The sequence below is a fragment of the Corapipo altera genome, unplaced genomic scaffold (assembly GCF_003945725.1).
Source record: "Corapipo altera isolate COAL_440 unplaced genomic scaffold, ASM394572v1 301, whole genome shotgun sequence".
NCBI lineage: Eukaryota > Metazoa > Chordata > Aves > Passeriformes > Pipridae > Corapipo > Corapipo altera.
Window position 1 is genome coordinate 4373401 of NW_020884926.1, and position 12374 is coordinate 4385774.

At 46.4% G+C, this 12374-nt stretch overlaps 2 protein-coding genes across 2 annotated transcripts; both read right to left on the reverse strand.

Annotated features, from left to right (window-relative positions):
* Positions 1-241: 241 nt before the first annotated feature.
* On the reverse strand, positions 242-4969 carry LOC113954246 (chymotrypsin-like elastase family member 2A). Its single transcript, XM_027658315.1, has 8 exons — positions 4843-4969; positions 4548-4636; positions 4006-4103; positions 2942-3070; positions 2000-2136; positions 1125-1270; positions 839-991; positions 242-367 (listed from the first exon to the last, which is right to left on the reverse strand). The coding sequence occupies exons 1-8, from the start codon at positions 4958-4960 to the stop codon at positions 350-352; spliced, it is 888 nt and encodes a 295-aa protein (XP_027514116.1). The 5' UTR covers positions 4961-4969; the 3' UTR covers positions 242-349.
* Positions 4970-7753: 2784 nt separating this feature from the next.
* KIAA2013 (KIAA2013 ortholog) lies at positions 7754-12369 on the reverse strand (the record flags this gene model as incomplete). Its single annotated transcript, XM_027657935.1, has 3 exons — positions 7754-8691; positions 10139-10992; positions 11670-12369. Coding segments are annotated over 3 exons (1581 nt in total), but the record flags the coding sequence as incomplete, so codon positions are not given.
* Between the last annotated feature and the right edge of the window lie 5 nt (positions 12370-12374).

Consider the following 12374-nt stretch of genomic DNA (forward strand, 5'->3'; position numbering starts at 1 on the left):
CCTGCTGCCTCCAGGCAGTGCCTCCCTTTCCCCCTCCCTCTGACCCCCCCGGAGGTGTTTGCTGATGCTCTGACTCTTCCCACTGCCCACTCTCTGCAGGGACAGGCTGTGGAAAATCTCCAGCATTATCCCCAAATGCATTTGGATTGCCAGTACTCGGGAAGGAGTGACAGGGACATATATTTCGTTTTCATCTTGTAAAAAGTACTGTTTATTGCATTCCCATTGGGTTTAATACTCGTGTTGTTAAAAGCGTCATTTCCCGGTTCTTTGTGATCAAAGGTGTCGTGGTTACGACTTTATTCAAACTGTTTTCCTTCTTGGTGTCTCTCATCCTGTTCTCTTTGGATTAGTTGTTTTCTATCACCTATAAAAAATGTAAAACAAGTGAAAAATCAGATCACGAGACACAGGAATTTGTGAACTGGGTGTATTGCATCCAAGATTTAAATAACTGAAATAAGATTGTTGTCCTCAAATTTTACACTATGTTTAAAAACATTTGATATCCCAGACTTAAACAGCACGTGCTGCCTTCTAGGATGCAATTGCAACAATCAGTGTATTGATGAATGCAAATTTGTGTAATCATTTCTGAAATCTGCAGTAAAATCTTTATGTCTACGAATAGAGCTCTAGGATACAGGGAAAATGCATTCCTACTGCCAAGACTCATTTAAAAGTGACAGTAATTTGGAGAACTATTTAGGAAGAGAATATTTTTGACCGGCTAGGGCTGAACCAACAGTGCTCCCTGAGCAGGGGGCAGAAATCCCAGTCAGAGAGAACCTCAGCAAATCCAAGTGTCCCTGTTCTCCAGGAGCACCCAGAACCTCACCTTATTGATCCAGCTGACGAAGGCAGAGACCCTGGTGAAGACAGAGGGCTTGTGGTAGTAGTTGCAACCCAGGGAAGAGCCAAAGCTGACGATGCCATGCACCTCCCACCTGCCATCAGCCCCTTGGCAGTTCAGCGGGCCACCAGAGTCCCCCTGGGAGGAAGGGGAACACAGTCAGTGGCAGCTGTAGTGTGAACAGCTCCTCTGTGGGGTTTTTTTTTAAGCTTTCCTTCCCACCAGGCCTGTTTGTGTCTGAACACCCTGAGGGGGTGTTCTCCGGACTCACGTTACAGCTGGAGATGATTCCATCCCCACCAGCACAGACCATGTTGGTTTTCACTATTGTTCCCCACCAGGAAGGCCGGGAACAGGTTTCATAATCCACCACCAGCAGAAGGCCTTGCTGCAGGTCGTCAGGAAGAGGTCCATTTGCTGGGAGGGAACAGAAACAGAGGGGTCAAGAAGGTATCACCTGGCACTGAAGGAAGAGCAAAACTGCACTGTTAAGCTTCCCCCAGGATCTGGGTACCATCCCTCCAGGCAAGACACTCCACAGGGGCTGTATTAAAGGAAAAACTGTACAATCCATTTCTTAGCTCCATTCTTTCATATAGGAAAAAAAAAAAAAGTCCTTAATTTACTCAAAATTTGCATTCCATTAAAAAATATCTCATTGTTAGAGAAACAAAGGACTGCTCTTTGTTCAGGAGTTTGCAATTTACTTATCCCTCTAGGAATTGCCTCCTGAGCTGAGCTGAAGTCTCTGAGGTTTTCTCCTGACAATTCTGCTGAAGTCCCTGAGATTTTCCTCACTTCACATCTATTCCCTCACGTGTCTTTTCAGTCACTCAGCAGGTGTGTTGGGATTAGCAAAAGCACCCGTCTGGACACTTAACATTTGTGTTAAAATAGCCCCTAAAAGCTCAGTAAAGGCCCCTGTGGTGCATCACCAGCCCTGTCACAAGCAAAATAAACTTGAAAGGCAGGGGAGAATCATATTGTGTGAGTGAAGTGGGGCCTAATGTGATAAACCACCTCACTACACTGAGTTCGGGGGGATCTTGAGCACCATGGACAGTCTTTGCCAATCTCACAGGAGAAGGTACTTATGAAAGTTGCTTTTTTTTTGTTCCAGAGTTTTGGGAAAGTCTGGGTACTCACTCTGCAGTCTCCCCCAGCCTGTCACGTAGCAGGCAGTGTTGGAGGCCAGGATGCTCTGGGCAGGGGGCAGGCAGCCCAGCTGGATCTGGGCACCCAAGGGGACGGGCTCGGAGAGCTTGATCAGAGCAATGTCATACCTGTGGTCACACACACGTGGGAGAGTGGGGGAGAGAAAGGGAAGGGATAAAAAGGTTTGCAAATGGGCCCAGTCATAACAGTAGGAATATTTAGTAATTACACAGCACTTGGCCTGTTCCAAAGAGAAGAAAGGGAGCAAAGAGGCCAATGAATGGGCAGTAAAGATTCCTGCACCTCTAAAGCAGTGGGGAAATCCATGGATTGGAGGGATATTTCCTGCAGAACTGTCCACTTTCCTGATGGGAAAAATTGTCTCTTGTAGATTTTTTTTCACCAAAAACAAGCATATGTTAGGACTCACCCCATAGACCTGGAACTGAGGGGATTTCTTTGCTAATGTCTTATCCTGCAGCAGGTCATGGGGGTCCTTCAGCAAGAATATTAATTATTAGATATTACAGATATTAATGCCACTGATCAATAATACTGTGTCTGTGGTGTTTGTAGGAGGGCTCCAAAGAGTGTTGTATAAAACACTTGATTCTCTTTCACTGTACAAATGATATCACTGCACAGAACAGCTTCCCACCCAAGCATGGACATGCAAAATGGCACCTGAAAACTCAGTTAATCAATAAACAAATAATATTGTTAATTGCTTCGTATTCTCTTGAGTGGGGAAAAGTATAAACTGGAGGCACAACTCTCATCTATGAGCAAACATTTAGCAGCAGCACTGCAAGGTGTAACAGGAGGCTCAGAGTGTTTGTGCTGCCACAGCTCCGGGTGGGTGGGATTCAGGTTCAGGCAGTTTGATTTTTGCCCTGCATCTAAAAACTGTCAAAGTACCTGCCACCAGCTTACCCATTGGCAACATTCTGTGGATCCCAGTTCTCATTGACAATGATCTTCTCTGGAGAAACTGCAACTGACCCTTCTTCCTCAGCTGCCAGGTTGTACTTCCCAAGAAACACTCGATATGTCAGAGTAGAACTGGGCAAGGAAAGGATCAACACTCAGTGATGTAGCTGCTGCTCAGGCTGCTGCAGCTTTACCACCTGAGAGACTCAAAAAAGAATATCCTTGACTGTAATCTCCCATGATGTGTCTGGAGCTGAGCCAGTGATTTGTTAATCACTGTTCTAGGCTCAATAATAATTTCATCTCTGAGCCATCCTGTCAGCTCCTGCTCAAGGCTTCATTAACAAAGTGAAGGTGCCTCTAGTCTTTGCAGGATTCAGCTCATATTCTTCAATACAATGAACAGTTTGGACTTTTTTGACAGCCATAAACAACTTCACTAATAAACAACTATGTCACAGATATAATACGTAGAATTTATAATAATACCATTCAGCCAATCCTTCATATTTTATACTAGGACATTTTCTACAATATAGTTTTCCAATAACCATATGCTACCAAAGCAAAATGGGGTTGTCTTCGTGGAAACAGTTTTGATGGTGAAAGGACAGAACTGTGCCTGATCATTTTTTGTTATACTGCCCCATAACACGAAGAGTTTACTGAAAATGACTCATATATTCAAAACATCTGTGATTATTTCTTCAGGGAGTAGACTGATTAGTTAATCTGTGAATCTCACTGACAAGTATATTACAGAAACAGGCAACACAGGCTAAATTTTAATAGCAACTTGAAAACAAAAGGACATTTGTAATTATTTACAGAAAATGAAGAGTATATAATACAGGTAACTGAATCGTAGTATTATTATGAGGGGGGTTTGCCTTTCACTTCCATTTTAAGAAAATGAAAAGGTGTCATTCTTCTGACTTATTAGTTAAAATCAAAATATATGATCTGAAACTCAGAGCTATTAGCTGAGAAAGGGAGAACTGGCATTGATGTGGGTTTGCTTCAGCTCTGTCTGCTCACATGGGTCCAGATTTTGCTCCATTTCTTACCTGATGCAGTGGGCAGCTGTCATCACCCAGTTGGTTGCAATGAGGGTTCCCCCACAGGTGTGACGCCACTCGCCATTGGAATAGTATTGCAGGGAGGCCTGGGATCAAGGAACAGAGTGAGGCTCAGATTTTTGTTACTGATCTTTCATTGTTGTGCTTTGTTTTCATTGTTCCTGCACCCAGAACACAACTCGCTGCTGGAAGATGGTGGAAGGCTTTGGAGCAACAAGTTTCCAGCTCCTGGCCACAGAAAAGCTTTCCATCCTTCCCCATCATCCAAAAGCTTGAGGTTTTAGAGTCATCTCACTTAAATAGATCTACTTGACTTGACTTGAAAACCTGCATAGCCAGCAAGAGGTGGCACATTCAGAGCTTTCTTAAAGAGACTGGAAGCTTTGGGGTTGATCAGAATGGAATAGTCAAAACCTAACTCACGACAGGCAAGGTGCATCAAAGGAAATGAAAGAGGTGGTTTTATTCAGCTGTGCTGTGTGAGGGTGGCACAGCCCTAACAGCCCCAGGGAAAGCACAGAACCACCAACCTGCCAGGGCCAGCTGTAGGGTCTTGCATTTTCCCCTCCAACAACTCTTGACACGATAGGTGGGTAGGCAGGAACCCCGCAGCCAAGGGCTGGAAGACACACAAAATGGGATTTGTGTTTTAAAAGTAGTAAAAAATGTAAGATCTGGAATAGCACAGCCCCTGGTTACTCCAATGAACTGCCTACGCTGTCTCTCTTTCTGCTTTGTTGCTCTACTTTCTCTAAAAGAGGAAAGCTGTTTCTAGATTTTAATTAACTTTTTCCTTTAAAACTAATGCAGGAATTGGACACATACCTGCAGGTGCCAGAGTCAACACAGCGAAAAGCACTCCAAACATGGTGCTGGTTGCTGGATGCTGCAGGCTCCCCTCCACAAACCATTTTATATGGTGTCCTTTATCTCTGGGACACATGACTTACAACACAGAGCTATTCCAGTACCAATGGAAAACTCGTGTAATTGTGGGATAATTTTTTATATACACAAGTTGCTGGAAAATCCCTGTTTAGGTGGACCTTGGAGCCAGGATATATCAACAACTTTTAGTTGCTTATTAACTGTAGCAGTTGTTTGCATTTCCATTGCCTCGAAAGTTCATCACAAAGGTGTCCTCAGAAGGAAAATGTTGAATGATTTTTTTTAACACTTGGTGATATGTCAGCAGTAAGTGTTTGATGTATTCAGACACTGATAGATTCAGACATGTCAGCACAGTTGGATTAGTTGATCTCTAGAGGGCTCCTTCAGCCTTAATTATTGTATAATTCCACGATTGCTTGAAATTTTATTTTGTTCTGGTTCGGGGGCTTTTTTGTGAGTGAATGGCATCTGCCACTTTGTACTGGCTGAAAAACTGTCTCTCATCTTCTTTTTTAGATCGAGTTTCTTGTGTTCAGCACACCAGACTTCTTCAATAAACCAGACTGTGATCACTCTGAAGTGGAACGTGTTTCAAGCCATACAAAGAACCAGCTGTCCAGGATGGTGGAGAAACCCTGGTCAGGGTGGTGACTCAGACTTCATCCCTTTCCTGTTTGCCTCTGTGAGATCAGTGGCACAGCCCTGGGGGAGAACAGGGCTCCTGCAGCATTGCAAATGGGATTGTTTACACCCCAAAGCAGTGAGACCTGGGACAGAACAGTGTGAGCTTGGTCATGGAAAGGAGTAAAGCATTTCCACTGAGGACAAAGCAGCAAGAGCAGGCATTTATACCCCTCCAGAGCTGCTGCCACAGAAGGAAGTGTCCTAATTCTACTCTCAAGCACAGGGTGTGACTCTTGGGGATGGTCTCATGCAGGGCTAAGAGCTGGACTCCATAACCACTGTGGGTCCCTTCCAATTCAGCTTATTCTGTGATTCATTACTGACATCTGAGATCAATGACTTGATATCAACACTTACCTTTGGCTCTTTCTTCCTTTCTATCCTCTGCTACAGGAATTTCCCATCCTCTGTCACATTTTCATCCCCCAACCCTTGAAAAACTGTTGCTGGTTATTTAAAACCCAAACATCTCAAGCCCATAAGCCAGGTCACGCCTGGGGAGCAAACTTATTAGAACGGGAACAAATATCACAGCTTTATAACCAGAGCTGTGTTGTAAACACAGACCAAACCAGGCGCTCAAAAATGCTGAACTAAATGTGTTGTTTCATGTCAGGATTAACAAGCAGCAGAATCCCTGATTCCCACAGCTTCCATGGAGCAGTAGGTACTGCTTTGGATGGAGGACGCCTGGAGCACACATGTGGAAGGCAGAAGTATAGAATGCTTTGCTGTTTTGTCTGCCTCTCAAGAATGTATTTTCCTACCCAGACAATAGCACTTGAAAAAGCCACATTCTGAATTGCAAATTGGATCAACCAAACCCTGTTCTGGCATCTTGTATTTATTATCTGACAAAAGCAGAAACCAGGATTAACTTAGTGCAGAATTGAGATTCTAATTTTTTTTCCCCCATTAATTAGTTGGCTCTCTTCTTAGTGTCTTGAATTTACAAGCTAAACAACATTTTATGATGCCGTTTAACTTCCATGCCACCATCGTCTTCTCTGAATTACAACTAAAAGTATAAATTTTGGATGGTCAATCACTATTTAAACTTTCCTGGTTTATTGTGTGCTGGTAAACATGGAATTTTGTTTAGTTCTTTAAGCATTTCTGCTCTCTTGCATGCTGTAAATGGAAAAACCCTGCTCTTTTTCCCTTTCTCCTTTGTGAGGGACTTCTGAAACAGTTCTTTTGTTATTAGGGGGCGAGTGCTCATAACGTATTTAATGTAAAACATTCTCATAGCTGTTTTGGTTTTTTGTTCCATCATGCTTTATGTAATGATTGCTTATCCATCTTTTCCAGGCCTAGTCTAAATAGTCTTTCTTGGACTCCATGGCCATCACACTGTTGGCAGTTCTGCCAGGGAACATCAAAAGGCTCAGCCCCCAGCTGATACCACAGTGGTTTGGAAACAGCACCCTGGAAACTCTTATCATCTTCGTGCCAGATGTTCCACACAGGCTGAGCAGCTCCTGGAACTGCAGGAAGAAAGAGCAGGAGCTTCTGGTATGTTCTGTTAAAGCACAACAGCAAATATCTCCTTCCATACACAATGTACATGTGTACAATTTATCGTGGACTCTGTTGCCTCCCTGTCTTTATTCCCTTGCAGGGCAGTAACTCTGCTGTACCAGTTAGGAAGTGGAAGTGTCTGCAGATGAGCTGCACACACTGAAATCTGTTTTTCTGAGGGAGGTTTGTCATCTGAAACTAGAGAGTAACTCCCCTAAAAATTCAAAATTAAATCCTGCCCCAGCTTTCCCCTGGGAGCACCAACTGTGCCAATGTCATTATTTGCTGGATGGCCATTAATCTGCTGCTTGATTGTTCCCTGGGACTGTTTCTGTGTTCTTAAAACTGAAGCTTGGCATGTGTTCCTCAGGGGAGAACAAAGTTATACAGAGCAGGGCAATGGAGATGAGCATGACCCTGTGTGGTTCTGTCTCTAGCTATGCCTTCCAAATTCCTGTTTCCAGCTTAGATCCATTTCTGCATTACTTTCCACACTGTATTCTCTCATAATGCAAGCACTTTTGCAGTCAATACTGGCCATAGATGTGACATAAGGCTCTGCTTGTTTTAACTGGGTGGGGAGCAAGGTCATGAAAGAACAGAGACAAAACCAACACAAAACTCAACCACGCTTCACCAATCAGATTAGACTGAAAGATATTTATTTAGAAACAACAGCTTTGGTATTTTAAAACCAAACAACCTTTAAATCACTAGAAAGTGGGATGTCTTCCCCTCCCCATAGCCAAAACAAATCAATGCATAAAGTCTCAGTAGGCTTAGAGTAGGAAACCTGAAGATCAGCATTTCCAAGTGTAAATCCAGAAAACAATTTCAGCAAATTGATTTTGCACTCTACAGTCATAAAGGCTGAAAAACCTGTTACCAGTACTTAGATATCTACAGATCAATTGACTGTTACTGAAGTGGAGGCAAAATTATCAACATCCTCCCCCACCCCCCAAGCAATAAATTAAAAAATGTATACCAGAAAGGAAGTTACACTAAGGTTTTCTAGTTAACTCTCTGAAGGGAATCATCATTCTTTATTCTCCTGTAGAATTAAAAAAAAAAAAAATCAAATCAAAATATCAAAGAACTTAGTATATCTTCAAGTATGTTCACCAAATGGATTAATCTTAGGGAACTGAACAGCTTACAAGGAAAAGGAAACATCTGTTACATGAACTTCTGGCATAAACTCTTCAATCACCACACCTTCCAAGTCTCAGACTCCTGTCATAGCAAGGCACAAAAAGATTGTTGCTTTCAAAAGGTCCTTGTTCTCAGCTGCAAAATTGTCAGATGTCTTGTGCAAACAGAGAGGCTGAAAGCAGGACTAAGTTCACTTGGACACGGGGATGTTCCCATTCTGAGCTTCAGCTGGCTCCCACTTCTGCCCTGGTTCTGGAATCAAGTTCTGCATCACCTTCCTGTTCAGCAGCTCCACCCAAGACGAGGCAGCAGAGTTTGCTGTCGCTCAGGGCTCTGCAGTGTCCAGGCCGGGGGGTGGCTCAGCCCTGGGCTGTGGCTGTGACGCTTCTGGGCAGCTCAGCGAGCAGAGTCAGGGACAGTCACCTGCAGCAACGGTCAACAGGTCACTTGGGAACAGGCAGAAGGCAAGTCTTGGAGATGACAAAGGCAATCAGAGAGACAACAGTGAGAGAATGACATAATTACATAATTCCAAGGACACGTTCCAGGACACGTGCCAACTGTGTACACAACAACTGGCACCACCTCCCAAACCCTTCCTCCTTTTGCACTAAGGTTTGGATCATGATCAGAGGCTTGTACCTGCAGTTGTCTGACACACACATCTAGCCTACCTCTTCCTAGGTTAGTCTGTCCAGCCACAAGCACCTCCCACTCATTCCTTCATTGGATATCAGGTATTCAGACCTGTTTGGGATCAGGTTTCATCCCCAGTGCTCACCACGACAAAGCCAGAGAGCTGACAGGGAAATTTCCAGCTCTCCTTAAACACCCCTTAGATACCAACTGCTGAGTTTAGTCCAGTACCTTCTGTCCAGCCTTAGCTATCAAAAATTGAATTTGTTTTTACCATTTGGAATAATAAGGCCAACTAGAGCTAGAACTTCTCCTCTGACAGCTCTACTTAACTATCTCCTTTTTAGTTCCTTTTTTTTTTTTTTAACACAAGCTACATTTAACTGTTCAGCCCTTAGAAGGGGAAGCCTCTGAACAGCACAAGGGAGCTCACACAGCAAATCCAGTCTGGTCTTGCATTTCTACTCTGTATCAACACACAGCCAGAAAGTCCCAGTACTAAGAGCAGAACTCACCTCCTATTCTCTAGTTTTTACTAGCAACTAAGTTTTCTAAGGCAACTCTAACCAAGAATTTCAAAATCTTTACACCCAAATGAGATGCAGTAGAGCTTGAAGCCAGAGCCTCCAACTCACAGTAAAAAGCACTCAGTACTTTCCTTAATTTTGTCTGAATGGAAAAAACACCAACTCAGCACCTCCCCCAAACAATGGTGGTAAATGTGGTTTGATGGAGGACTGCACAGTGTCTGTAAATCCATGAAAATGGACCAGGAGTCCCAGAAGTCAGAACACCAGCCTGCATTTGGGTGTTGCAGTGTGACATGTCACCCATTCAGACCAGGTGTGACATCTCCACACAGCAGTTCAGACAAGCACAGCAGCTCTCACAAGCTTTCTGGTATTGCAGAACAAGAAACATCATCTCCTGACATTCCTGGCTTAGAAACAAGCAATGATGTGTGGAAAAAAGACAGAAAGCTGTGTCTGCCTCCACCTGCAGCCTTACGAATGTCTAAGGACAGATGATGAGTTCATCTCTGCTAATATTTATAATCCCTGCTGCTCCAATCCCTGCCCTATTCCCTCCCCTTGCAAGAAGAGGTCACAGGTTGCTTGTTGCAAGAGAGACTGAAAATCCTCACAGTCCAAGACAGACCCTGCCCAGGCACAGCAGACAGAACACCAGGCTGACAACACTCAGTGGACAGCAGCCAAAAGCAGCAGCCTTATACCTTACTCCTGAAGAGTGGCTTGGCTCCAGGCCCACAATATTCGTTGTAGATGAGTTTGAACAGAAACAAGTGAAACAAAGTGATTAAGGAGGCCACACTGAACCAGAACAGGAAGGGCAAGCCCGGGTATTGCTTGGCCATGTGCTCCTCATGAGCCAGGATAGCTTTTAGGTGGAGTGTGTGTCTCAGGTCCTGCAGGTGGACCAGGTCTGTGGATATATAAAGCAGGGGTGTGATGGGCTGGGTGACCATGACAGGGAAGGTGTGACCCCGTGCCTCCGAGGTGAGCTCCACGGGCTCGTTCATGCAGCCTGCCTCACAGGCATACAGCCTCACTGGCTTCTCCTGCAGCTTCACTGACACGTGCAGGAAGGGCTTCCCTTCGGCATCCAGCAGCACAGCCAGGTTGATCAAGTCCTTGTTGTAATGGATCCCACGTAAGGAGTAGCTGTTGTGAAGCACATCAGGGTCAGCCTGGAACTGGAGGTGGTTCTCCGTGAACTGCAGCCCCCCAAAGCTCAGCACCATCCCCTGCATGAGCCCGTGCACTCCAGCTGCCACCAGGCCCTTGCAGCCCCGTTTCTGGAGGGTCAACTTCCACAGGTCTGAGAGCTGCAGGATCTGGGGGACACTGGTGAGCCTGGCTGGCCACAGGTTCTGGGCGTGCATGGTGGCGTGGCCGCTGAAGCAGTGGTCAGCATAGTTCAGGCTGCCCTCCATCCTCTCCCTGTCCTCAGCACTGATCAGGGGGTCCAGCAGGGGGGCTGGCATGGTGGACAGCACGTAGTACAGGGTCATGTTGACAGTCTCACTGGATGGGGTGTGAGCATCCGTGATCTTCCTCATTTCAATCCCTGCAACAAAAGGAAAACGAGGCATTAACCAGGAGGAAAAGAAGATCAAATGTGCACATTGCCCAGGTGGTGTTCTTTATGATATCTAATAAACCTTTGTCCATAAAACACTGCAATGAAATGTCTCCTTGTATTTGTCTAAGAAGACAAATCGCTCTCTCTGCTACTTGGGAGTTTGAAAGCAAAGCTCTCATACAGACAAAGCCACTCTTACACACAGATGTCACCATGACTGCAGGAATGATCTGTCAAAGGAACATCTCTTTCTACTGGCTATAAAATAGCAAGTTCTGCATTACTTGGGCAACAAGGCCATTAAAATCTTACAAAACTATCTTTGAAATCTTAGGAAAAACCATCCTTGTCCTGTTAAGGACAGCCCTTAACTTCCATGCAGAAATCTGTCTTTTTACTGTCACTAAAGGTCAACTCTGTTTCCAACTGACAAATCAGTGAAGTTCCTGAAGCCATGGAAGGCAGCACACCCAGAGTTATGATCAGAAATGTTCTTCCATCACTTCCTTTGTGCAGTCAGGTGTCCTCCACATGGTAAAGCATGCTGGATTCCAAACTGTTTCATTATCCCACAACCCCTGAGGAAGAGTGGAGCCCTTACAGCAACCAGGTCATTGAGCTTTCAGCCACTCTCTGTGGAAGCTGAGCATCACCTTCCTTACCTGAAATGAACAGGTCAGACCAGGTCTGCTGGTGCTCCTGGAAAAGATCTTCCACCCCCATCTGCATCACCTCCAGCATCTCTTTCCTGGCCGCCTCCCTCAGCCTGCCGAAGGTCTCCTCCAGCCGGGCGGGCTCGGTGGGCTCCGAGGTGTGCACCACGGACAGCACCGTCTCGTCGAAGTGCGACTTGGGCGCGACCTGCAGGCGGCTGACGAGCTTCTGGGCCGCCACCACCACCAGCACCGCCTTGTTGCCGCCGGGCAGCGCCAGGCGGCCCGAGGAGAGCACGAACTGCCGCTCCCCCGCCTTCTCCGGGCTGCTGGAGAACCGCCCGCCGGGCGCCGGGGGCGAGGAGGCCTCAAAGGCGACCACTCTGTCCGTGGGGTTGGCGATGCGGAGGCGCTGCAGGTAGAGGTGCGGGCGGCCCCGGTGGGCCACCACGTCCTCCCGCACCGTCACGCAGTCCCCGGGCCCCGCGCCGGGCCCGGTGTGAACGCACCGCACCGTCCGCACCGCCCCGTCCCGCAGCGCCGCCAGCGCCGCCCGCGCCTCGCCGCGCCCGCCCAGCGCCCGCAGCCGCACCAGCGCAGGGTACTCGGTGGCGAGCGCGGGGCCCGCCGGGGCCCCCGCCGGCCTCACCCAGAGCCGCCCCGCGGTCACATCCAGCAGCACCCACCCGTTGCCCGCCAGCGCCGGCCCCGCGG

Coding starts and splice junctions, on each gene's coding strand:
- LOC113954246 (XM_027658315.1), bottom strand. CDS start 4,960: ATGTGTCCCAGAGATAAAGGACACCATATAAAATGGTTTGTGGAGGGG. Junction 4,637..4,842: donor GTTGACTCTGGCACCTGCAG/GTATGTGTCCAA, acceptor TGTGTCTTCCAG/CCCTTGGCTGCGGGGTTCCT. Junction 992..1,124: donor GAATCATCTCCAGCTGTAAC/GTGAGTCCGGAG, acceptor CCTTCCTCCCAG/GGGGACTCTGGTGGCCCGCT.